The 27,061-nt window shown below is 34.6% G+C and overlaps 2 protein-coding genes across 12 annotated transcripts in view; one reads left to right on the forward strand and one right to left on the reverse strand.

The window, feature by feature from the left end:
* Nucleotides 1-27,061, reverse strand: part of XK (X-linked Kx blood group antigen, Kell and VPS13A binding protein) — a 280,007-nt gene that overhangs the window by 162,005 nt on the left and 90,941 nt on the right. The window lies entirely within an intron of this gene.
* The window catches only part of CFAP47 (cilia and flagella associated protein 47), a 348,805-nt gene that overhangs the window by 3,664 nt on the left and 318,080 nt on the right, over nucleotides 1-27,061 (forward strand). For all 11 annotated transcript variants that reach the window (XM_053971830.1, XM_053971838.1, XM_053971829.1 and 8 more), the window contains exons 3-21: nucleotides 1,241-1,356; nucleotides 3,321-3,459; nucleotides 4,634-4,862; nucleotides 5,367-5,521; nucleotides 6,254-6,387; nucleotides 6,969-7,204; nucleotides 7,876-8,068; nucleotides 10,121-10,334; nucleotides 10,707-10,859; nucleotides 11,523-11,712; nucleotides 11,819-11,915; nucleotides 13,151-13,367; nucleotides 14,030-14,274; nucleotides 15,211-15,341; nucleotides 16,445-16,567; nucleotides 17,921-18,052; nucleotides 19,432-19,509; nucleotides 19,832-19,976; nucleotides 21,519-21,613. In XM_053971830.1, coding sequence (XP_053827805.1) covers nucleotides 1,241-1,356; nucleotides 3,321-3,459; nucleotides 4,634-4,862; nucleotides 5,367-5,521; nucleotides 6,254-6,387; nucleotides 6,969-7,204; nucleotides 7,876-8,068; nucleotides 10,121-10,334; nucleotides 10,707-10,859; nucleotides 11,523-11,712; nucleotides 11,819-11,915; nucleotides 13,151-13,367; nucleotides 14,030-14,274; nucleotides 15,211-15,341; nucleotides 16,445-16,567; nucleotides 17,921-18,052; nucleotides 19,432-19,509; nucleotides 19,832-19,976; nucleotides 21,519-21,613 — 3,022 coding nt within the window. The remainder of the gene's footprint in view (nucleotides 1-1,240; nucleotides 1,357-3,320; nucleotides 3,460-4,633; nucleotides 4,863-5,366; nucleotides 5,522-6,253; nucleotides 6,388-6,968; nucleotides 7,205-7,875; nucleotides 8,069-10,120; nucleotides 10,335-10,706; nucleotides 10,860-11,522; nucleotides 11,713-11,818; nucleotides 11,916-13,150; nucleotides 13,368-14,029; nucleotides 14,275-15,210; nucleotides 15,342-16,444; nucleotides 16,568-17,920; nucleotides 18,053-19,431; nucleotides 19,510-19,831; nucleotides 19,977-21,518; nucleotides 21,614-27,061) is intronic.

The raw sequence follows: 27,061 nt of genomic DNA on the forward strand, positions 1-27,061 counted from the left end.
TAACTTGACTACCTGCTTTTTGCAGGTCTGTATCTATTAGAAAATCTCATTGCATTTTGAATATATGCTTATTTCTGTCCACTTGGGAAAGGAGATACTTGGATCTTGAGAGGAGAAATACTTCTGTTTCATTCTTCCAGTAAAGCTTCTTGTAAGACTATCTGGATACTTGGAAAATAAAATTTTTACAATTTTTTGAGTGTATTCTAGCTTTAATAGCTGACTCCTATTTTTAATTTATTTTCTTTTCTTGCGACATCCTGTTGGTCTAGCATCATGTCTTTCAAGAATTTACTAAACTATTTTTTACATTACAATTAATTATCAAAGAGAATGAAAAAGTGTATTGAAACTCCTGAAAGCAAATTCTGCTGTGGCATTTCTTGATTAATTTTTTTCTCTGTTCCTTCCCCCTCCCCTTTATGCAGTAGAGTATTTGGGCAGGATCTACCTCACTTGATCAAATATATTTATTTTTCTTCTCCCTTATTTCTTCTGCACAGTGTTGTGACACAGATCAGGAGATGGAATTGTTCCTGCATGTTCCTATTTGTGGTTAAGAGGAGATAGACTGCTGTGCTGATGTAAAATTCCAATTGATTTGAAACACAGTTTATGTGAGATCACAGATGTCATTGTATTAAAAATTGGAGACTTTTAAAATACAAGTTTCCTGAGACGTGATCTCTTCATTACGGCTAAAAAGTACTCAATACAGTGATGTCATCTCACTGGCTGAGGTTCTTAAATAATAGAAATAGCTCATGGCTTGTGTCATTACCCACTTCTGTCTATTGTTGAAGTCACATAAAGTATGTATCAAACAAAAAAGTGTAAACTCTGCTTTTAGTTCAGGCAGCTCATAATGAATTATGGTGAATTATTTGGTCTTATTTTGTGATGCAACTAACTCAGTATAGTTTTACTTCAAGTACTGTAATTAAGTATTTAAAATGAAGTAGAAATGTGTGCATTCAGTTTTGATTAATTGTTTATATAGTTTATAGCTGTATGGTTTTAAAGTTAGAATACTGAGCCATTAAACAGTCTGGTAGATAAGTACCTATCTTTTAGATCTCCCCTGTGTCTGCTGTAGTGCTGAAGTAAATTGCCAAAACCTTGACAGGAGAACTAATACAAAAGGAGAACTCTCTTCCACTGGAGTGCTTAATCAAATTTCTTTTAAAATGCAAAGGTATTTTCAAGTTTTGGGAAATATTATGTTGTCTTTTCTCTGCAGATTGATTCCATACTGTGATCTGGAGATAGAGTCAGAGGTTAATTTTGGTGAAATGACTGCAAACAATAAACTAGTTACTAAAGAGATTAGTATTTCTAACCATGGAACAATTTCAGGTAAATATTTAATATGCATTAAATCATACAAATATTATACTTTATTGAAAAAGTAATTTTATACAAGTTAACACTTCAGTGACCAAGTAGCAATTAACTGGGATTTTGGGTCATGCGGATTATGAGTATTGTAGCTGCAGGTGTTGTACGTGGCCCATTTTTTATATAGCCAGTACTGTATTTCCATTTAGGAAAGAAAAAATACTTCAGAACATTGAAAATTTTATGAGTTCTCTACTTTTGAGTCCCATTTGGAAGATGCAAAAATAATAGTTGCTCATTGCCTTAGTGTGCCCAGCATAGAGAGCAGCAAATCACGTCTGCTCTTGCTTTGTGCTTCTGTGATCCCCAGACCTGTCTCTTGAATAAACAACTGCAAGTGCCCTGAACTTCCCGAGCTGAAGTCCTCTGTGATGGGAATTGAATTGTATTTGTTGCTAGAAGATAATGAGAGGCCTTTTATCTTGCTGCCATAGCTTTTGAAATCCTGCAGCTTTTACAACAGGCACATCCTTAAATTTCTGTTGGCAGCTGTTCCAAGGAGAGCAAGAAACATGGACAAAGGAGTTTAAGAATGCTTGCATGATCCAAATAACCTGTTTGACTGCCTTTTGCACTGGACAAAGTTGCAGACTCCTTTCTCCAGAGGCAGTGTAGCAACTATGCTGAGTTTCAAACAAGAAATTTAAGGCATTTAATTATTTTTGTTCCTCATTTGTACTGCTGCTTTTTACATTAAAGGCTATCTTTTTTTTGCGTTAGGCCAAAATTGTGGAAAGATTTCTCTCCTAGATTTTCATATGAGATATTTTAACAAGAGAAAATACATGATTACAGAAACACAGAGTTGCAATGTTAAAAAAAAAAAAGGACAAATTTCTGTATAGATGAAGAAGAATCTTTTCAGAAGCAAATATTTTAATTTTTTTTTCCATGAAGTAAAAGGAGAAATTATTGTGGGTGTTTTTCCTAGCCAGTTAATCTTAAAGATGTAGTGTATATATACATATATACACACAGTTCTACAACTAGGTTGTATGATAATTATTCTTTTCATATTGTGTAGGGAACTATTTCCAGTTACAAACTCTGTTGCATGGTACATGCAGGCTGCATGGTGGAGTTTTATAGGATTGGGTGAAAATTAGAAAGAAGGTGATGATTAGTAGAGGATGTCTTGGGGACAGACAAGGGAAGAGCAGCTGAATCTGTGTTTTTGTAGGGTCTGTGAATCATAACACAGCAGGTCACAGTAACAGGCAGCATGTAAACTCTGTGAACAGGAAGTGCTCTGTGCTGGCCTGAGGCTCAAGGATTGCATTTCATCTGTCATTCCATGCACTAGAGGAGTCCTTTGTTCCTGCTTCTCATCTCATAACAGAGATAATCTTTCATATTAAATCAAAGAGTGCATTTTTTGTACATTTGAAACAATTTCTTTGTTTTTATTATATAATGTCAGATAATTAATGTTGTTGGTTAAATACTGGGTTTTTTCACAGTTTAAAAAATACTTGTATAACCTAGAAATATATACTGTTCCCTTCTGCAGTAACTTGTGTTTGGTATGGACCAAATCATAGGAGCTGTTGTTACCCTGCAGTATGCCCTTAACTTTTTAGCTACTGTAGCCTCTTAGAGTTTTGTATATCTTGAAGGTGTTATTTACAGCTACTTCATGATACAGTCACTTTTGTTTGGAATATGAGTACCTTTCCTGTTACAATCTCAGCTTGCAAAATCAAATTGGACATATGGGTGTAATAATTAAAGAAATCCTGGAAATGATGATGCTTAGAAATAGCTTGTAAAAAGATTGTCTATGTTTCCTGTTTTCATAGAAAGATACACTGCTTTTGAATATTTGCATTATGTGTTGTATAATTTCAAGTGTGTAATAGAAGCATCTAAATCTACAGCTTTATATTGTATAGCATTCTGTTGATTGCTCTGGGTTTTTTTAGGTGTATTTAGAATATTATATGATGGGGTTGTCCTGCTTAACATTAAACCTGCCAGAGGAGTTGTAAAGCCAAAATCTGTAAGGAAAATTGAAGTGGATATCTGCACAGATGTACCTGGAGCCATCAAAGAAATGATGAAGTGAGTGTATGACTGAAGAAATACAGCTCTATAAATTCTATTTTTGTCTGTTATTAATTCTTATCTTTACTATGACTGTTTATCTAAAAAAATAAAGTTCCTAACTGTCAGTTGCTGTCTTCAGTATTTAGTTTTATTAAATTAATTTGATTTTTATATTACCTCCACAGAAAAGTGATAAATTGTATACCTGGCTGTGTTAATAAAAATCTGTTATAATTTGTAATGCTCTGGGATGTTTGCACATTTCTCAGAATAAAAATAACCAGGAGCTTTTGTATCTTTTACTTTCCTGCACATCCTGTATTCCTTAATTTTCTTACCTTCAGTAAGTGCATGTTTTCTGTTAACTCTGTGTGTTTCAGGAGTCTCAGAAAATTTTTGGTGTTCTTTGGATTATCTTACTTTCACTGAATGGAATGTATTTGCGACACTGGAGCAGATTGCTTTTAAATACATATCTTACAGAATCCTAGAATCCCAGCATGGTTTGGCTTGGAAGGGACTCTAAAATCCTGTATTTCCAACCCCTCTGCCATGGGCTGGGACTTTCCACCAGCCCAGGTTGCTCACAGCCCATCCAGTCTGTCCCTGAACACTTCCAGTGGTGGGGAGTCCACAACCTCTCTGGGCAGTGTGGGACTAGGGAGAGGTTGATTTGTTGGGTGTTTTGTTTTGGTGATTTTTGGAATCATCAAAATCAAGCTTCCAGGTAGGAATAGCTGCAGTTCTTTCATGCTTCTTCAGATGAACTTCTAGCTCCTGTTCCCTACAAGAAAATTAGGTATTATATGCTAAAATTGATATTTAGATGCAAAGACTCTGAGGGATAAGAGGCATGTAAGTTGTCTGTGGACACCTCCTGATTCTTTGCAGTTGTTACTCCTATAGTTTCCAACATTTAAAAAAGTTGGAAAACCAAATCAAACCCAAAACTCCTCCATGTCATGTGTGATTTTTCCTGATTGGTGATATTCCTGTAGGGCATTATCAAGGACATGCTCACTTGCCCTGCTCTCCCACTTCATTTATCTATGGAAATAGTGATTTGAATGCTTGGACTGGGTAATTTTTTCTTTTTTGGCAGAGATACTAATTAAAACAAATTAACCAAATGGATTATTTCTAACTCTTCTCTGTGTTTTCTGTTGCTGCTTGCTGATCTAACTGGCAGAGTGGAGTTGGAAAGTCGTGGCTGCACTGAAGTTTGGATCAAAGGTGTTGTGGTTGAACAAGTTCTTAAAGTTCTTGGAGTAAATTGTGGAAAAGTACTGAAGTGCATTAACTTTGGACCTCTTTACTTTGGGACTTCAAAGACAGAACAAATATATTTATACAATGAAAGCCCTGAGTGTATGGACTGGGTAGCAGTACTGGAAGACAATGCCATTGGAGGAGAGATGGTAAGAAACTCCTCTAGTTTTTATTTTAGTCAAAAACTTGTTTTCATTTCTGCTTTTGCGTTTTTTTTTCTCAACATTCATCTTCTAGTATTGTTTACTATGTCATACTATTTCCTGGTCAATGGGCTTTCTGAAATGTGTGTCCAACCAACACGCTTTTAATTTCAATTTAACCCTGGAATTGAGTTTTTCAATTATTATTTACTAGGACTTATCAAAATACAATTTGAGTTCTAAGATATTAATAATCTGTGATTTCACTTGTTTTTCTCAGATAGTGAAATAATCTGGGAATCGTGTTTAAAAAAGAGAATTCAAGACATTGACATGAAATTGATTTAAAAATTGGTTAATTAGCCATATGCTGTGTAACTATGTGACTGCTATTTCCTATATTATGTCTTTCTATTTGTTATATGTGAAAATGTATGTGTAGGAAAAAAAAAACACAAAAGGGAAAGCAGAACAAGCTGAATTATTCCATATTTTGATTTTTTTTTTTAGGGGACAGATCTTCAGGGGACTACAGATGCTGTTTTACATGACTTAGGCCTGAAAACTAAAGATGTAGATGTTTCCACCATGATCTTCTGTGTTCCAAATCAAGGAACTTTGCAGCCTTATGAAAAATCTTTGATTACACTCTGCTTTAGTCCAAAGTGAGTGAGTGATACCAATTAAATGCACGCACAAGTTGGTTGGTCTATACTGTTTTGCAAGAGCTGTGTTAGAGAAAATTTTGAGATAGTATGTCTGCAAAATATTTGAGTAACTTCTTATGTATTTATGTGTGTTAAAAGAAGTTTCTTTTTGTGATTCTGATAAGAAAGTAAAGCCTGAAGTGTTTCTATGATTTTATGTTTTATAATACCCTAAGGGTGTATTTGGACCAAGAATTGTTAAGATGGTTTTGTGAGAAAAAGAATTTTATTAGATTTTGCTACTCTCTTGATTTTGCATCAAGAGAGTGAAGCATTTGGAGAGCTGTCATCTCATTTAAAAAAAACCTTAAAACAAAATCCAAAACTAAACATAAAGAAACATTTCTTCTTGGATAAGGAAAAGAAAAAGCAAACGCACTTTTGCCATTTTCCCTTACTTAAATCCAATGCAGGTAGTTATTATGCATGTGATATTAGTTTAGAAAACTGTTATAGACTGGAAAAGATATCAAATTAGCAGTATAAATAAGCACAGAAATACTGATGAGCTTAAATTTGTTATTATTTGCATTTTCTGAAAGGAAGTATAAACATAATTTATTCAAGCGATTACTGACAACAAAGAAGCCAGAATGGATGTTAAAAATACGTCTTGATTTCTTGTGGGTTGGGTTTGGAGGTTTATTTTTTTTTTTACCATCTTTTAACTTGAGATTGTGACTCTTACAGAAAGTTTGAAAGAGACTTTGAAGTGAATGATGCATCACTGGTTCAAGATTATGTCCTGTTTCTGAGATTTGAAACTGTTGGGAAGAGAGGTAGCTGGCTGCAGAACATCAGTGGTGGTGCCACAGCAACCACAAGTATGTTAGAAATGGATAGTCACCGTCAGAAATGTATACAAGGATGATAAAACTGTATATCTTGACTTCTTAAACTTAAAAAAAAATTCTTGGTTATCTTAATAGTTTTATGGTACACTTGCTTTGTTTGTTTGTTTATATCAACACAAATTAACTTGCATCTTGAATGCTTCAGCACTAAAACCTTTGTGAACAGTGAGTAGAAAGGAGGGATTTATATATGTCATGAATGAACACCTATCACTTTAATAAAAATTATAATAATTATAAATGTAAATATTTGAAGGAAATAAAGCACCCCCGGTAATTTGCAAGTCACTAACACTTTTGTAATACCAGTTTTGTGCATTTTCAAGTCCATGTTTGTTCATCCTCAACTTTCTTACTGAGGGAATGCATTATCTAACAGAAGTAAGGATCTCTGTGTTAGGTTTTTAAAAACTGCATTATAAAACATACTGGTTTGTAGCATTATTTTGTTTTTGTGACTGTACAACTACAGCATGACTTTCCTGTTAGTGAGATAATGGGTGTGAGAGGGATTTTGTTTGTTTGCTCATTTTTGTGTTTGTCTAATGCAGGGAGTCATTCTCATCACGTGGACTTAGCTTTGACTGGTTCTGGGTTTCCTGTGATATTAACTTTTAAGCCAGGAACAGTAATTAATTTTGAGGACTGTTATTTGGGGGAACAAGCACAAGTTGTGTGCACAATGAAAAATGAATCCAAGTTCCTTCCAGTAACGTTCAGATTCCACAAGACTGCTCACTTCAGTATTTCTCCTGCAAGAGGAAAACTTAAAAAAAATTCTGAAAAGGTAACTCCCTCTTTTCTCTTAGGTTATGTAACAGTGCAGATTATTTCACAGTGTTTAGCAATGGAATTTCTTGAAAGTAAACCAGAGGAATTTCATTTCAGTAGCAATGGCTTTTAATATCAGCCAAATACATTTTTTTTACAGTCCCTTAATGTTCTTTCCCTACTCCTGGAAGCAACAAATACTGTTTTAAATTAGGAAATAAGATTGGCAACTTTACATGGGTTTTCCTATCTGTAATTTTTTTTTATTTTACTCATTTGAGAAGATTGATTTATACGCAGGTATTTTTGAAAGATACTTTTAATTTGTTTCAGTAAATCACAAATACTCAAGTAAGATAAAATTTCTTTTAATGGAAGAAATTTTGCTAAATAGTAAGTCAAATATGGAAACATTTACAATTTCCCAAACCAATAAGTCAGGGCACAAGATATCTCTCAGAAGTGAACAAATAAGACTTCGTTGCGTTTTGATCTGTCACATTTTTATGTTACCTTATATTGCTAATTTTTGCGTGCCTCTTGGCATATTCTGGAAACTCTATTTTGAATACTTGTCTTAGAGGTAAGTGTGGAGAGAAGTGGCTTAGGGACTCAATCATATAGAGAATTACATAAAACTTGACTCTTTATTGTTTCATATGTCTCATAATGAGTTTTCTTTTCCAGGAAGTGATCATTTCATTTTCTCCACATCAAATAGGAACATTTGACATGAAGCAAATTATTGATATCATGGGTACAGGAGTAGATAAAAATAATGTAGCTGTTTTGAAGACAAAACCCTTTCATCAAATATATTTGACCTTACATGGTGTGTGCAAATCTAAACACACAAGCATTGTATTCACAGTTAATCCTGGTAAGATGCTAAAAACGTAAGTGACAAGTGATAAAGTGTTCTAAAAGCACATTTTTAGCATTTTAAAAGTGAATTTTTTACTATTTTTAGTTTGCTTGTGAAAAGTAATATCTCTTTGGGACTGGAGGGAATGCTCAGTTGTATGTCCCATACAGTAGTATGTCTCAGTTATATGTCCCATAAGACTGCAAAACAACGGCTAAAATAATGGTACACCCTCCCATAATTTTATCAAAAAATTGAACTATTAAAGCATAAGTTTTCATCATATGGTTATCTGACATTTATAAGGTTCAGTTTTTGCAAGTGATGCCTCTGCACAGTGCTAAGATGTTTCAGGAGTAAATTGAGAGATATGTAAAACACAGGAAGAACTAGGAAAGATAACAGAAAATTCTTCATTGATTCAAAGTTGCTACTGCCAGATGAATTTGCCAGTTCATACAGCCTGCTAAAGCTCCTGTGTCCACTGACTCTTCCCATCCCGTGAAGCCTCATGTGCCAGCATAAAGAGTCTTTCAGGATATCCAATAATTATTCTGTAGTTTGTTCTTTGTGTTCCAAATGTTTTCCATGAACAGCCACTTTGTGGTAGATTGACTCAGCTGTCACTGGATTATAAACCTGTCATTGCAAACGTGATTTTTTTCTAACATCAAATGTGCTGCAGCCTCTGCAGCACCAGTGCAATCTCCTGATCTGTGCACTGGTGCATGTGGTGGCTGTGTGTAGAGCAGGAGGGGAACTTGAATTCTCTTTTGCTGCTGCCACCTTGAGACGTACTCCCTAATGAGAAACAGGAAGGCAATACCCATTTTTTCCATTGTGGGGGAGTAAAAACTGAAAGTTACTGGAAAGAAATTATAAGATACCGTTCTGCCTACAAGTACTAGAATGTTTGATAAACCAGTGGGCATTCCTCCTACTTTCAGGAAAGTATTTCCAATCCATGGCTATCAACCACGGTTTGATGAAAAAATGAAGTTTGGCAATTTCTTTGTTTTATTTTTGAAATCCAGAGCTCCTTTAGTTTTCCTGCTTCAGAAATCCAATTAGAAGAAGTGTATTTTTTGGATCAAAGACTTAATGTACTTTTCAGTTTTTTTTCAGGCTTTGTACATGCTCTTGTCTACCATTTGCTCTATTGATGTCCCAGTTCTGGTCCTATTTACAGGTTTATAAAAACTTCACGAGGGATATCTGCATTTTGCTTTTAAGCTTCATTGAAGTTTGGAGGAAAAATGTTTTTGTTTTTTTTTAAGATCCTTTTCTAGATGGTTCTATATCTTCCTGTTACCTTCTCCCAGTGTCTGTGGATGAGTATGTGTAGTTGTGTCTCTGTATTCAGGTGAAGCTAGGGGAGAGACTAGAATGAAGCTTCTTGCAAGCTGTGCCTTTCTGGCCAGTGAAAGTTGTAATCACTCTTATGACTTAGAAGATGGAAAGTACTTTTTGATTTTTTGTTGGTGGATTAAAGTAAGACTAAAGTGGGTTAAAAATATGTTTAATGATCAATTTTTTTTTTTTTTTTGCAAGTGAGGAAGGAAAGGGCAGTTGAAGTTTGACCTTATTTCTGCCATAGTTTACTTTTTAATGTTCATGTATATATGCTTTTCTAAAACTAGAGTGAAAAAGAACTGACCTGTCTTTTTAGTAGTTCCAGCTTGGGAGGTTTTGTCAAAATTCATGCCTCTGTTTGCAGCCCTTAAGATGGCTTTGGGACACTGTGATTGCTGTTGTGACAGGCAGCTCTGAGTGTCTGATGATGTGTCTGTGCAAGACAGCATCACAGCTGGACACAGTTGGTTTGAGCTCTGGTGTTTGTTTCTGTGATCCAGGCCAAGGGAAGCATTTGGCTCTTGGCATGATGTGAATGGCTTCTTCCCTCTTGTCTGAGGAAAACACTGTGGGATGGGTGACTGACTGTTGTGCTGCTGGGTATGGGTAGACCATTGTAAATTAGATATATTTTCTAATACTTTGAATTTTGTTTAGAAAATATTAGTTTAAGTTTGTTTTGTTTTGTTTTGTTTTGTTTTTTTTAATTTCAAGGTCTAACACCCTTGATTTCCAATGCAACTGGACAGTTTGTAGTTCGTGGCACAGGACAGCTCAGTGATACAGCACCTGTGGCAATCCTTAAATCAACCCAAACACAAATACATACTCATCGGAAAAACAGGAATTGTGAGGATGACGCGCTTATAGCCTTTCCCAATGATCGTGCAGCCAGCCTTAGGCCTAGTGAATGGAATAAAAAGTACAGGTAAAAATTACGTGAATCTAATATTTAAATACACACATTTATATATATCATATAGTAGATCAAGATTGGTTACTCATATGACATTTTGCTGAGTTTTTTACAGACTGAAAGTACTTTAAAATTCATTGCATTCTTGAGTCTCTTGCACATAAATTTATTGAGTTTTCTTATGTGAAGCTACAAATGTAGCTATTACACTTGCAATATTTCATTTTTATGGTTGCCTTTACAAAGTCAAGTATTAATAATCAGCTGGGATTAAAAGAATGGAATGAAATATATATGTATCAAAATCAATTATGTTTTCATTCTAACAAGACCCAGTATCATTATACATGTATAATGAAACTACAGTTCTCTTTAAATATTTAGGACTATTTTCACAAAGACTGAAAGATATAATTACGTAGACCCAGAATTTGCTTATACTGACTCTGAACGACTGTTAAGAGAAGAAAATAAGAAACACTATGTACACTTCATTTCTCGTTTAAGACAGCGTCGTTTAGAAAAAAAGGCTGCTAGGTAAGACTTAGTTTAAAGGGTAAATAAATTCTTTAGGCTCATACACAAAATATATGAACATATGTGCAGAATTAATTTAGTGTCACTGATTATATACATAAATTTATCCCATGCCAATATGCTTATGATCTTGGGACTTTCATTTATAATGCATTCAAAACCTGTTTGTTTCAAGTATTTAGACACATAAAAAGTGTCTAAATGTAGGGTGAAATGTAGGGATAGAGTCAGGGCACTTGAAGTTAATCTTAAAGTGATCTTAAATTAAAATGTGACGTTTTAAGAATACTTGGTTATGGTTAATAGGAAAAAAATAACATTGATTATTTTGGATTTTCTTTATATAATAAGTATGTATTTCCAACTAGGATTGCTAGCTCACCCCAAGTAACAGATTCAGTATGTAACTTACTATATATTCTGTGCACTGAAGCAGATTCAATTCTTTAATCTGACTGGTCCTCTAGACTTACCTTACAGTAAAAACCAAAACAATAAAAGTATTTTCAAGGTATTTTCTGTGCTTGAGGGTTTTTTAAATAATGAAATATTCCTACTTAAAATATTAATTGTTTTGTTTAAAAATATTAAATAATTTAATATTTAGATCATGGAATGCTCATACTTTTAGATTTCCACATTCTTTTTTTTCCTTCCCTGTAGGCAGTTTTGTATTTATAACAATCCTGTGAGCATAGGCATTAAACCAGCTGAAGGTCTTAAGTCACCAAACATCTCAATCAAAGAGCTTCCCATCGAGAAGCCACAGCCCAAAATGCTTCCTTTAGATGACAATGGCATGTTAACTAGTCGAAAATTGGCAGCAATTGTTTCCAAATCTACAAACGAAGGAGTAAGTTAAATGCTTGCGTAATATGTGAGCATAATGTGCTTACCATATAAAAAAAATCTTAAGAATTTTGATCCTGCTCTGAGGAAGTGTCTTGTGCTTATCACAGGTTTGGAGCTGGTTTAGTCCTATGCCATCTTCTGCCCAGGAGAAGGAAGACTGTAGTCGAACTTTGACACACAAACAGCTTCATCAAGTATTTATTGGTAAGATTTTTAATTTGGTTGCGAATTGCATATAGTTGTTATAAAAGCACTTATGTATAGTAACACATTTTATGAATATACTTGTTTACCCTAAACAGAAAACAGTTTAATTTGGTAGGCAGCTTGAGACCTACAGTAGTATTTCACTAAAGCTTTGTAATTCTCAGCAAATACTGAGATATGATTAGGTATGAACATGTAGAAGAAGAGTTTCCTTTGAAGACTGCTCATATCACAACCTCTTACAGAGAAATCATCACAGCATAGTGTGGGAGTTACTCATCCCCTTAGGCCTTGTTAGTGGGTAGCACCTGGACCAGCATTAATATCAGCAAGATTCATGGAAGTACTCAGAATATTTCTGTGAATTAACAGTGAAAATTGATGCTCCCAAAAACTAAAACTTTAGGATCCTTCATCAAAAAAAATTCAGGATAATGTTCTTGATGGGGAGTAACACCTTCTAAAACTTCTAAGTGACTTATTAACAACACTTGTTACTGCTAGAGGTCTATTTTAAAGACAGCTTTTCTTCAGTAATTTTTTTTTTTGCAGCAAAAAGTAAATTTTCAGTACTTCCTGGGCTTTTTTAAATTTTGATCAAGCCAGAACTTGAATTGTGTAACAGTGTAAACTGATATACTTGTGGAAAAGAAGAACAAGATAAACATCATAATACAAAAAGTACTGAGAGTTTTTTAAGAGGTTTGATTGGTGCCATGAGCACTGAAGTTAATAAACCAACCTAAAGACTGGTGATATCAGTAAACTAGGTATTGAAATAATTCTGTGATTATCACATGATGTGAGTTATCAAACCAAATGGTTGCACATTAGGGAGAAAATCAACAGGTTGTATACATAAAATTTCAGTGAATTGGTGGCAATTTTTCCTTTTAAATATCTGCTTAACAAAAATAAGTATTTATGGTTATTAATAGTCCTGTTAGTAGTGAGCACACTGATTTCCTATTTTACCAATTGACTAAAATAAGCGCAATTAAAAAATAAATGTTGCTGGCTTTTGACTTGTACTGCTGAAAATACTCACAGAAAATGGATGATATTTACTTCCACATTTTAGTGATAATTTGTTCCACTACAGGATTTTTGTAGCTGACTAAGTTTGTAATTAGAAGAACTAGAGCATTTATTCATAGTATTTGAGTAGTTATGTTTCCTTGCATTAGCTTTTACCTTTGAATGTTGAGGATCTTATTTCTTATATAATTCAGGTCCTTCTACTATAGATTTTGGTGATGTTTGTGTGTATTCTACAACAACCAAAGAACTGCACATCATCAATAACTTGTCAGTTCATATTTGGATACAAATTGAGATTGAAGCTGCAGCATTGCAGGAGACATCTCCGTTGTCTCAGGTGGTGCCTCCTCTTACAAAAACTCATATTCCAGTTGTGTTTGAGACAAGCACTGTTGGAGTGTTTAAAAGGTAAGGCTTTTTATATTTGTCTTGATTTACACAATTTCTTGGCAGTAGTAAATTTTTTTTTAAAAACTACCTGGCTGATTTTAAAGTGTAGTCATGATAATTCTTAATGTTGTACACTCATCTATGGTGACGTTGCAATAATCAATGCAGTTTTATGTTGCAAAATTTTCCTAGTACAATACTGTTCCTTGTTTTTGATTTTACACCACAAACAAGAATCTGTCCTGTGAAAAGCCTTATATAGCTAGAGGTGCATCAGGGAAAAAAGTTTGTTATTATGCTGTATTTGCTAAGAGAAGTTTTTATGGAAAATACTGTTCTCTTTCCAGCCTAGAATTCCATCACTCGCATCCATGCTCAGGTGTTTTGATGCAGATAATGGGAAAATGTATAAAAAAACCTGTTCTCTAGCCTGCTAGTATGAACTCTGTGTTTTCTAATGTCAAAATGACTGTGTGAGGCTGATGATCCTTTAGGATGATCTTCACTTCTGACATGATTTAAGTAGTATGCACACCAATTGGAAACCTTTCTCTTGTCAGTCTTATGTTCACACTCAATTGTTAAGTATTTTCTTGCTAGTGGTTATATTTCAGGCAAATTTTACTCTGACTGTAACAGAACAAGTGCATAAAATACTGAGACATCTTTTTGTGTTACAGCTGTTTCAGTTACAAAATAAACAACCAACACATTGGACATGTGCTGGTGGTTGCACATGCAATGCCTCTTGAACTTCACCTGTCCAAAAGGGAACTGATTTTGACTCCTATTCCTGGCTGCCTAGCAGGGACAGAGTTTAGAAGAACTGTCAGGGTATGCAATCCCAGAAACCATCCTGCAAGCTTTACTTGGAAACCTGTAACTGGAGATAGAAAATCTGCATTTACTATAAAGCCAACCAGAGGTATGCTATGCAAATACAGTGTGTGTATGTATCTTATATATCAACACTATTAAGTAAGATTAACTTTTAGCTGATGCTATAAACTATATTTTTAGATTTCTGTCAATATCAGTGTGTCCCAAAAGCAGTATCAGGTCACAGCTTAGCACCACAGCAGCATTCTCTGTGTAAGCCCTGCCCTGAATGCACACTCAGTCCAGTTCCCTGCTTTCATGCCCAGCCAGCAGTGCTGCGTAAACATTTTTCTCAGCACAGATTGCTGACATTTCAAGAGTGGGGCAGCACCATCATACAGCTCATCAGAATAGGAAATTTTCCAAAAGCAATGAATGAAGCTGGCTGAAATGTTGATGAAGGTTGAGTAACATAAATGGAATTCAATCCGGGATTAGTCTGCATTTGCAACATGGATCAGTATTTGTTAGATGTGTGTATAGCTTTTACCGTCTTCTCTTTAAAAAATAATATTCTGCAGGGGTATGTTGGAGCTCCATTATTAAAGAACAAACTGCTAACTGTATTGGATTAGGTGTGATATGATTATTGAGAAAAGATATTTCTGCTAATACAAATTCAGACTCAGTTGCAAGCGAAAAAGTGTATATGATCTTCCTTCAAGTTGCTATTCTGCAAGGAAGATAGTATCTTTTATTTTTCTTTTCAATGTTGACTATTAGAATAATTCATGGCTAAAAATACCAGTGAACTTTGAGTGTGTTTTACTGCAAGATACTAATAAATTATTCAATGCTCATGAGAATCCAAGACCTAATTTTACTTAATTCATCAGATTGTTCAACACCTAAGAAATATAGGCTTACATTCAGTAATAGGTCATTTCACTTTTACGTGCCTATGTTATTTCTAATTACAAAATGAAATTTGACAGTTGTCCATGTGTATGCTATAACATCTAAATTATGTACATATATTTAGGGTATGTGGAGGCCTATAGTGATGTGGAGTGTGAAGTTGTTTGGCATCCAGGGTTCAACGCTCCAGAAACAGGACAATTCACCTTGTGTGTGCACAAAGGAAATTCAATTCACTTGAAATGTTTTGCAAAGGTAACAATTCATGTAACAACTTTAGAGAAGGAAAATATGTGGATTTCTTTAAACAAGTAATACCTTAACATATTTCTAGTATAATCTGTTTTTTATTAGAATATTTTAATTTCCTATAGCTTTTACTTTACATGTTTAACTAAAGAGTATGCTCCAAAGACATGATGGAGAAGGCAAGGCAAAGACAATTTACCTTTTCCTTGCTTTTGATGATATTCTTCCTTTGGCATCACAGCTTAGTGGTCCTTATGTATTATGGGCTAGTAATCTCAACAAATGTTGACAGATGATACAACAGTTTTTTATATATCTATTATGTATTAAAGGAATAAAAATCTAGGTGTGCATGGGAAGGTATGTTTTAGAGTTTCAAGGTAATAACAGACAATTTAATTTTGTGTTGTTATTTGAACATGGTATTTGAGAAGCAATGTTCTGGGTAGTCTTCTAAACAGAGACATTCAGCTTTGGTTAGTTATTTGTTATCTTACATTGCATACCAGGGAGTATGAAGAAGAGAGTTTTTCTTTTTTTTTTTCTTTTTTTTTTTTACTATATTCTACTGGCTACATGTTCTAGAAATTTTACTGGGAACCAAGAAAACTTTTCCCTTTCTTTTGATGAGCCTGTTTTTGGTTTTGTTTTTGTTTTTTTTTTTTTCCCAGTAGCTATTTTTCTTTTCTTCCTCTTCTTTTGAAGTCTTGGAAGTTTGCCATGTGTAAACCAGGTTGTGTGTAAATTAGAATATTTGCATTTCTACTACTGTTAATATCTTTGAAATATCTTGTCCTGATCACACATTTAGAGTTAATGGAGTTTGTGCTGTTAAATTAAATTTAATTAAAATATTTTTATTGGTCTTGAAATTAGTCTGGAAATATCTGTAGGGTTGAGTCTGTTCAATTTGAATCTAGATAAGTTCAGTACATTGAGTAAATCTTTTCTCACACTTAAGCTGTTTTTCTATTTGAATACTTGCAATTTATGTATTTGCACAACCCTATTAGATCATAATGGGAAAAAAAATTAGGGTGAATTATTTATTTGTACTTAGAAATCTGTTATATGGTTTGCTTGTTTTATCTGTCTCTTTTTTTTAATAGATTGGTACTACTCAAGTTCAGTTTGTGGCTCAAAGTATATCCTTTGCTCACAGTCCAATTGGTTTCACTACCTGTAAGACAGCCACTCTTCTAAACACAGGATACAACCATGCATACCTCCAAGTAAGAGAAAAGTATTTCTAACACACTTAATTCCTTGGGCTGGGGAGAAGAAGGGAGTTAATTTTACCTGATCATGTTGTGGTTTTGTGTTTTTAGTTATTAAATATGAACTTATTAAGGTTTTTGTGATGTTTTTTGGAGAAACGAAATTGATGTAAATAGGAATTCTGTCCCTCTCTCAAATTTGCACTGATGGGTAGATGGGACAAAAGCAAAGTGGTGATGGCCTAAATGATTCTGGCAGATTCCTGAGAGCCAGGGGTGAGGGTAGAACCCCATACTGGGGTACCCTATGGAAAAGCATTTGTTGGATGTTTTCCTGCGTTGAGAGACAGAGCAAACTGGCTGGTCATCATAGCCTTGCTGCCCAGGCAGTGCATGCAGGGACCCAGAGCAGTCACAGCACAACCAGGGACAAGAGGGACTCTGCAATGAATTGAGGAAGGGATGAGATGGATGCCAGAGTGGGTAGAGACATAATACACAAATTAATGGGAAACCTAACCTTATTCGTTTTGCTGATCACAGGAGGATTGCTGTATTTAGTGAAGGAAGATAATTTTCATTAAAATCCTCAGTTTTTGTTACTGCATTATTACAGTACTGAGAAACATGATTAATTTATTTTGATTTGTACCAGATTTCTCTTTTATCAACTGAGCATTGAATAACAAGTAGCACCATAGTGTTGGAGGCTGGGCCTGAAAGAATAAAATCAGCATAGCCAGTAAGACAAACAAACATACCCAGACTTTTTAGCCTCCAGAATTATTCTTAAGCCAAGACCTAGCTGGTTGGTCTTGGTCACTATCACTTGTGTAGCTATCCTTTAAAAAACTATCCTTTAGGAGTGCATTAGAAGAGAACAGATTCCTTTTTGTCTTTGCTAACCATGGGTAAACAGATTATTTACTTCTAATATTATTACTAAGCTATACAGAACTGGGGTTCTGTGTCCCATCTTACTGTGAATGTCAAAAAAGAAGTGATGAATTTATTTGTCACTGAAAAAATGTTTTGTAATATATCTTGAAGACTTGCTAGGTAGCAAGTCTTAATTTTAATAACTTAGTGAAAACAACTCAGAACTCAGAACTCCAAGTTTCCAATTGATGGCAAGAATTGTATCATAGTAGAAAATGACAGTTATGTTTAAAAATCTGTTATTTTATTTTATTTACTTGCATTTTCCCCCAAACTTCTACATCCAAGTTAGCATTATGTGCTATGAAGGTTCTCATTGTAAAAATATGAAACTTTATGATAGATACATTGGTATAAATAAAACAACAACAACAAAACAAATGAATGCAAACACCTTTTTCAATATGTTTCTTGTTTGTGTTTGTGAAGGTTTTTGACTCCAACCCAGTGCCTGGAATGAAAATCACACCCACTGAAGGAGTGATACCTGTGGGAGGCCATATTAATTTCAAAATCTCTTTCACTCCAAAGGCACACATGAGTTTTGATAAAAAAGTGGAGGTATTTCAAAATGGGAAGAACTTTGGCTTGAGTGTTATCCTGTGTGTTTATGTGTGTACATTCATTCATCTTTTGGATTTTATTTCCAATGTCCCTAATGCTTTTTAAGAATAAGCTTTTCTTGCAGCAGATCATTACTGCTGTAACCTATTCTAGTGTTTTTTTTTTTTTTTTTTTTTTTTTTGTTTGTTTGTTTGTTTTGTTTTGTTTGGTTTTTTTGTTTATTTTTTTTTTGTCTCAGTCCTGCTCAGAAGTATCAAAGCAGCCTCTCAGTTTGAGCTGATTCATATTATACCACTGACAAGCTGTTGGAAGTAATGGGTGATTGTTCTTTACAAGAGAATGTAGACATACCTGCAGTTTCTGTAATCTATAGACAGGCAGGATTGGAATACTCTAATGTTTTTAATTTCTTGACTTCTTTTTGTGGTTTTCTCAGAGATGGCTCTACTAGTAGATTTACTGTGATACTAGGTATGCAATAAATATGTAGGATATTTTGTTTTCTGCATGCCTGCTTCCTGAGATAAGTGAGATTGGGAAAGAAAGATATTATCAAGGGCCTGAATTTTGGTACCATTTCTGACTGATCTTGGATTCACCATCTTCTGGGGCTGCATATATTATGCTTGTTAAATCTAGTATTAATTTATTTTTTCCATTTTTACAACAAATTTAATATTCCCCAGAACAATAGTGTCTACCTTGTACCAGCACCTCTGTCAAGCAATATGTGTTGTGATACACATTCCAATCCTCACAGCTGCTGAACACAGATTTTTCCTGTTGGAAAAAAATACTCATTCTAGTGACAGAACTTCCTGTCACATTATTTTTGTCTGCAGAACTGGGGAAGACTGGTCACTGGTCTTTTTTACAGATTTGGTTTTTTTTTTTTTTTTTTTTTTTGTTTTTTTTTTTTTTTTTTGTTTTTTTTTTTTTTTTTTTTTGTTTTTTTGTTGTTGTTTTGTTTTGTTTGGTTTGGTTTGGTTTTGTTTTTTTTTTTTGGTTTGGTTTTGTTTTTCTGGATTTTTAATTAACAACTGTATCTATCTAGCTATATCTGTCCCAGATGTGGTATGCCACAAAGGCATGATTTGAAGCCACATGTCACAGGAATCTGTATATATATATGTTCTAGAAACTGAAGGCATTTACTTTATCTTTTCATATTTCTGCAGCAAAAATGCATTATAAGGGCAGAGTTATTTTCATATTTTCAGTGCAGTTTATACTGTCTCTCTCAGTTCTGATCTGTGGGATAGGGTTGGGTTGGATTTTTTGTGTTAAAGTTTTTTTCATGTAATTATGGCGGATTTGGTGAGATATTTATGTTAAAATGACATTTTTCACAGTCCCAGTGCTGTCCTTTCACTTAGGTAGCAGTGAGGAATGCAGCAGAACTCACACTTAGGGTCAGTGGATTTTCAGAGATCCCTGAAATAGGCATTGATGTGGTAAGTGTGAAGAAATTGTAGCAATTGGTAAGATTGGTTAAGTATTTTGCTTTATCTAGATGTCAGTGGCTCCTCTCTTCTTAATATTTTTCATTTCTTCCTAAACTAACATCCCAAGAAAATAATGAAAGAGATGAACTTAGGAAGAGATACTAAAACTCAAATGTACATAAGATCAGGGTTATGTGAGACTATTGATTAACTAACACTATTATTGTGTTATAAATTAAGAATATTGCACAATTATATTTTCCCACATTATGTTCAATTATAAATTTGACTTCACAGTGCTTTGACCCATTTTTCTTCTTTAAACTTACAGGAAATACTTGAATATCAAGGTGTTCATTTTGGCACTAAAAGATCAATTCCATTTTTGCTGCAGAACAGAGGACAATCTTGTACCAGACTGCAGTTTGATTTTAATAAGTATAGCGATTTTAAATTGGATGCTGAAAACAAGTCAGGTATTTGCTTTTGCTATAGCAGAATTTTCATTAAATAAAGAATGAATAATGCTGAGAGAAAATCTGTCAGACCATTACTGGTAGCCAAAGTTTCTGATATAAAAAAACCTAAAGACCTAAAGCATTTATTTTAAAACTGTTGCTTAATATAAAATAAGAGGAGACATTTTGGTTTGCCTATAAGATGACATTTGACAAAAAATAAATATTTGCAAAATGTCAGGTTGCCTGTAGATTTTTTCCCCAGTTTTTCCTCCCCAAAGCTGGTAAGGTATAATAAAAAATTTTAATACCCTCTCACCAGTTAAAATATTAAAAAACTCAAACAAAGAAAGCCAAACAACTGTATTACTTTCCTATTCATGGAATTGTACCCACTTTTTTGACAATATTTACCCTTTGATTATTTCATCACCAGTATAAGGGTTTTTTCTTCTTCCCAGAGGGACAGAGTGTCTGCAGGTTAATGACAGGGCCTCTGTTATGCATGAATGCTCAGCTCAGGAAGGTATTGGGGCAGCTGCAGAATTGAATTCTTTTTTACTTGGGAGAACTAGTGCAGATTCTTATCCTGCACATTGTTGCTCATGGCTTTCCTACTTCACTCATGGCATCTTCTTGGATGTTTCCACCATCATTATTCACAAGAGAATTTTGCAGGGATAAGAGGCCTTATAAGCAAAGCTGCAAACTCAGGAAATTAAGACTCTTTCTTTTGCAAGACAGTATTATAAAATTTAGTTTTATCTTTGTGTTGAATGATGCATATATGGATGATGCAAAAAAATGGTCATCCAAAATTAGAGATATTGTGCACTTAAAAGGGAAGGGAAGGTGAGGGCTCCTAGTCAGTCTTAACTTCCAAAAGAGCTGTAAGGCTCTTTACAACAGGCAAGCAGCCAGCAGAGGATCAGACTCATTGCACATGATCTCTGGATCAGAGTTTGTGCTTGAAACCACTCATGTGACATCCAGTCAGATTCAGTACTCATATTGTGAATACTGGATGAAAACTCCTGGTGTTTCATGATGGATAGTGATCTTGGAGGAATATTATCTTTGCTGGAAACCTCTGCTTCTGCCAGTGCCTTAAAATTGAACATGGAGGTCTGAAAAATGAAGCAAGCCTTATTGGAAATATAGATTATGCCTAAAAGTAATTAGAAAAAAACCCCACAAACCAGTTTCAGCCAACTATTTTTATCCCTGTGGTATTAGTTTATTATGTAATTAACTGTTTTAGCATAGCACTTTTATTCAAAGGTAAAGGACAATATTGTTTTGGGTTTTTTTTTGTCTGAAATATTGTCTTCTCCCAAATGAATAAGTCCCATGAAAATTGCTGGTGATTAATACTGCCCAAAATTACCTTCAGGATCCCTATGAGGGATACTATATTCCATTGTAACTTTGTGAGAAATTCTTACCATGCAAATATGTAGATACTTGATACTGGAAATCACTTTGAAATACTGCAGCTATTATAAAGTTGATATTTCATGCAGAAACATCTGTGATTTGATTCTGAATTTTGTTTGGCAGTGATTGACCATTGTCGTTCAAAGCCTTATCTCTATTCAGTGTACTTAGAGGAAGGGGCATCTTTGAAATGCTTCTTGACCTTCACACCAAAAGAGGTAGGTTTTTGGAACAGTGGTGATTAATTTAATTAAAATCATGCTCTGTGATATTTCTGTGGTGGGAGAATAGAGACTTTTGATGAAAATTTTAGTCTGTGCAATAGTTTTATAATTAGTAATGCAATTCTTAAGAAAAAAAGTTCTTAAACAATCTTTTTATAACCTTAAGTGTTTGCATACACAAAGAAAATACTTTCTCAGTGGATTAAAAAAGATGTAAACTCATACTGAAACGTCATACCACACATTCACGAAACCATTCAACAAACCAGCAGCCACCTTCTTTTTGCAGCTTTTCTTGCCTGAATTCCCAGATGACCAAGAAACTGCAAATGTACATGAGTTTTATGTATAATAAAGATTGGAAAAGTTGCTGTCTGGTTGAGCTATTTGAGTGGAAAAAAATTGAAGATATGAGACTTTAAGCTGCTTTTACATCTGAAAATTAGCATTTTATTGGCAATAACTGTCAATAGAGACTACTGAAGTGAATTTTAAATCCAACCCCATAGAAAAATGCTTTGGAAATTGAAGGTTTGGATTTTCCACATATTTGGAGAACAATGAACTGCAAAAACTAAGTGTATGATATCATAAACCAGCTTCAGAACAAGCAGCTGGGGATCACTTCCACAGCATATAAATCCGTTGCATTATCTGCACTTCTACCTTAAAAATGAATAACAGATATTATGCATCTTGAAAGGGTCAGGAGTATTTTTTTCCACTACCACCCACCTCCCACTCCTGCCTTCCCAGCAGTATAAAATGGAATTCCTTTGTTCAAAGCATCATTCAAATAATATTTGTATATTACAGGCTGTGTCTGATAACATTGTGATTTTCTTCTGTGTACATATGGAAGCTATTGGATTGAGCTTATAGCCCATACACTACCCTGAAATAATTTTTCCTGACAGAATATGAGTCAATAGATTTATGAAAGATTCCTTCTGTAATATGGCAGGCCTTGAATTAAGGGAAAATGAATAGTTGTCATATGTTTTTAAGTTTCAGGAAAGTATCTAATTGTTTGCAAAATGGTACCTACAGAATATCATGAGTGACCTCTAATCAAACTGGACAAACTCAGCAAAGGAAAATGCTGGCATTTTCCTATAAGAAGGGTCTGTAATGGGAATACATACATCCTCTACATAGGAGTAGATAATGCTTTTGGAATAATCTGTGTGTATGGCATTGGAGACCACAAGGTGAACAAGAATTAAGAGCAGATACCATACCAATAGGAATAATATTAATAAAGCAAATAAAATAGTTATTCTAATCAGGGCTGATAATACTTCAGCTGCACACTTTTCCCACGTGGGATGCCATGTTTAAAGAAAGAAGTGGGAGAATTCCACTTGGAAAGAAAGTCCAAAAGAAAGCAATGGAAAAGAGAACTCTATTTCCCATTTTGACATTTGAGCTCTATTACTATTTCCTTTCCTTGTCAAGCTGCAGGATAGAATAAAAGTAGAAATGTTGCTACTGACACTGCTGTAAATTGAAGTGACTAACAATATCTCTGAAGAATGCTGAAATAATAGCTTGCTCTCTATGTTTAATTTTTAGCTTGTCTCTTGAACATGATGTTCAGGATTGCTGTTCACTATTGATGAGCAATGTCCTGCTGTCATTGGGTACTGGTTTACATTGGCTTAAGTGAAGATAAGGTTATGCCAGTTGGAAGTCTGCTTTAATTGTGGTATAAATTTGGAAAAACTATTTTTATGTTTGACGGGATCAGTTTTCTGACTGTTCTTGCAAAAAAAAAAAACCACCCAAACAACCCCTAAAAAGCAAAACAAATAAAAAATGGCTGTAGAACATTGCACCTTATTGAGTACAGATTTTATTTTTCATTTTTCAAACTCTAAGTGTTTTTCAAGTCTTAAGCATAATTTTTGGCAAACAGAAATAACTTCCTTCAGAAATAAGGAAATAAATACTTCAAAAAGGAAAATTTCTTGGGGCCCGTCATAGCCAACTAATGTGTTGCTTTCATTACATGTTTTTACTTCAGTTTCCCTTCTCCTTGTGTGCTCAGAGTCCTTCTGTCTCTCTTTGCCCTTGCTGCTGGGTGCAGCCAGTGCTGCCCTTTTACTTCCAGCGTGTTCCTGCCTGTCAGGAGCAGCTCAGTGCTGGGCAAGACATGCCCAAGGACCCTGACAGCTTCCAGCCCACTGGTACTCACAGGTGAGCACTTCTGAGCTGCTGCAGCACTGTCACAGCTGGCCCCTGAACACTGACTAATGTTAAATGAAGTTACCCAGTGTGGCATGACTACAGGCAGCATCTGAAGTATATGTAGCCCCCTGGATGCTGTAGCTTTTCTTTCATTTAGCTCCTGCAATGTACAATACTAATTAAAAACAGTTCTCTTGAGAAAGTGGTTGAGGTACCAGCATCTCTTACTGCAATCAGGAACTCTCAGTAGTTACTGATTCTTACACCATTTTCCTTTGGATCTGAGCTCTTTATTATTCTGCTTCTTCTAGAAGTCCCCATTTTATCACCAGATTTCTTTCCTGATTTTCCAGTTTTGAAAAAAACTCCAAATCTCTAATTTCTCTATGTTGAGCTTCCCTATTCAGGTTTCACAGTTGCAAGTGCTGTTTCCTGCCTCTGTGCACTTCAACAGCTGTTTCTGATCTCATCTCTGTTTTTTTGATAACTGCTCTTCCCCAGCTTACCTCCCAGCTGCTACAAACCTTCTGTATCCCATCAGGTCACATTCCTTTCTGTCTGCTTTCTGGTTTTACTAGAACTTCCTGCTGTTGTAGTCATTACTGACAACACTACCCTATAAACCAACAAATCCCCTCTATAGTGATGTTTTCTTTAACAAAGTGGATACTAGGCCTAAGGAAAAGTAAAAAATAATTCAGGAGCACTGCTAAAAACATAAAAAAGCATGAAATTATTTTAATGTAGTTAAAAAATTTATTAAAGCTACCTGAATTATTAATGTAAGGTTGCAAGTAATTTAGGCTTGAATGCAGTCTTGAATTCTGCTAAAAACCCCCTTCAGATCAACAAATGTAGTACATATACAGGAACTTTGAAGAGCTGCTAAAATTCTCACTAAAATATATGTATTAATACATAGGACATCAGAAGATGCCCTTAGAGATGAAGTGTCTTGGCATGCTTAAAAAATAAACCTTAAAAAATGTTCAGGCAGTTCCTTCAGTATTCTGAGTGAGAAAATCGAGTCCATGCATTATAGATAAGGCTGAGATGTTGCTCAGACAGTGTGGCTGTGTCTTGCTGTTATTCCAGTGTCTTTGAAGGTGTTAGAGGTGACAGGGCTCTGCACCTCACTGCAGAGAGTTTAACCTTAGTATTTGGTGGCTGTGGAAGTCAGAGCTGTCAATGAAAGCAGTATTGATCTCATCTATATCTTTATAATCTATATCTGTATCTATATCTATCTGTCTGTGTTTCTCCAGGAAGAATGATCCCCTGCTCACAGAGTTCCTGCAGGGTCTGCTGGGGAAAGCATGCAAAGCAAAGTGCAGGAGTGTAGTGATTCAAAATGAGATGGTTTTTTTTTTTAAACCCATTGGAAAATAACAAATTCCAGCATCTTGGAAAAAGGACAGAATACACATCTGGGTAATAATGAAGCCTTCCAGTGCCTTTGATTGAGATAAATAGAACAAGTCACACCTGTCAGAGCTTATTGCTTAGGCTTGTGGTAGGGAGGTGGCAGGTGTTTTGGTGGGGTTTTTGTCTTTTTAAATGAAAGAACAGATTTGTTGTATAAGAAGTGAATTCTATGGAAAATCTGCAGCTGTGAAATTACAGGGTATTGTTGTTGCATCATCTCTGACCATATACAAAGGAAAGATTTAATTTTATTGCAGTGCTTTGAATGATGACTTTGAACAGCAGTTCCATTATTCATTGTGGAAGCTGCTTTTCTGTGATGTAAAACAAGGGGAATTAAAGATTTCAGTATATCTTAAGGAAAACCTCATTTAAATTTGTGGGAAGGCTGTGAGTATATATTGGATTCACTTGCAGGACATAAACCCTTGCCTTTGAGGTTAGGTTTAAATTTGAATCGAAGTGATTCTTTTCTAATGTACAATGCATTTTGTCTACTTGTATCCCTGCTGAACTTGTATATTAGAGGTATAAATAAAGAAAATTTAAGGTCAACCTTTTTACAAATGCTTCAGGATACTTGAACAATCTGCATGGTATTATATGATAAATACAAGAGTATTATTATCTTTTGCAGATGTTTTAATGCAATTCTAAGTAATAAATTAGCTTATTGATTTATATGCAGTTCCCTGGGAAGTTTTACTGTGAAAGAAAACACTGTAATTTTAGAGAGATGTTACATATGATTTCTGAATTAGCAAAAATTTTATTCAACCTTGAGAATACATGCTCTATTAGAATAATAATTAGAGAAATAGATTTTATACTTTCTAAGATATACTATTGCCTTGGAATACTTAGTAAAGACAGAGATGAAGTAACTGATTTGCAAGTGTTTTTTGAAAATAACAATACTTTTTTTTTTTTCTACTCTCAGATTGCCACCTGATGGCTGTGCTTCAGTTTATTTTTGGTCCATGAATTTTATGTAAAATACTATTTTACTTGTAATGTTTCATGGGGTGGTTTTCTCCCCCTTTTGTTTCTTGTCTTATACCAGGTATTTAGGGCCAAGGCAGGAAGCCATTCACCCATGTTTGATCCCTGGTGTTGAGCTCAGAGCTACCAAACTCTATGAGATAGGTTCATATCAAACCTATCTCATAAATTGAAATGTGTTTTGGTAGCAGATTTCTTATCTCACAGATTCTTTATGACCAACAGCTTCTACTTGTTTATTAATTCTAGTGAAAAAAAAATTGACAGTATTTTAAGATACCATCTGAATAAAAGTTTCCAAGAATGTTATTTGTATTTGAAGAGTTAACTTCTGGTGGCAACCTGACCAGCATCCTTCTTCTGGCATCCTTTGGAGGTTTTCCATGTGAACACGCAACAAAAAGCTCCTTTGTCTCAACTGTCCTTTTAAAGCTTCCTTTGAAGTATTTTGATTCTAAGACTCTGACTTTGTAGATAATTCCTCCTTTCCAAACAACATGCATAATCAGTGTACATCAGGAGAGGAAAAATGTTTCTTATAATGATATTAACAAACAGGAGTGTTTGTGAAAGAACTCTCTCTAGGCTGCTTCCTTCCTGCCCTTCCATGTTCTCTAGTGTGTGAAGTTAAATGCAGCTTCAGGAAAATATCTCAATAGATAAGTAACTATAAAGTAGTCATAAATTATCTAAAAAGCAAGGATAAGTCCAGTAATAGTCTAAGGATTTTTTTTTTTTTAAATGTTCTAATTACTCTTTAAAGTATGTAATCTTGCAAAAGAGGGAATTTTCTATTATGGAGTTTGAAAAATGAAAAATTAATCA

The sequence above is a fragment of the Vidua macroura genome, chromosome 2 (assembly GCF_024509145.1).
Source record: "Vidua macroura isolate BioBank_ID:100142 chromosome 2, ASM2450914v1, whole genome shotgun sequence".
In the NCBI taxonomy this organism is placed as follows: Eukaryota; Metazoa; Chordata; class Aves; order Passeriformes; family Viduidae; genus Vidua; species Vidua macroura.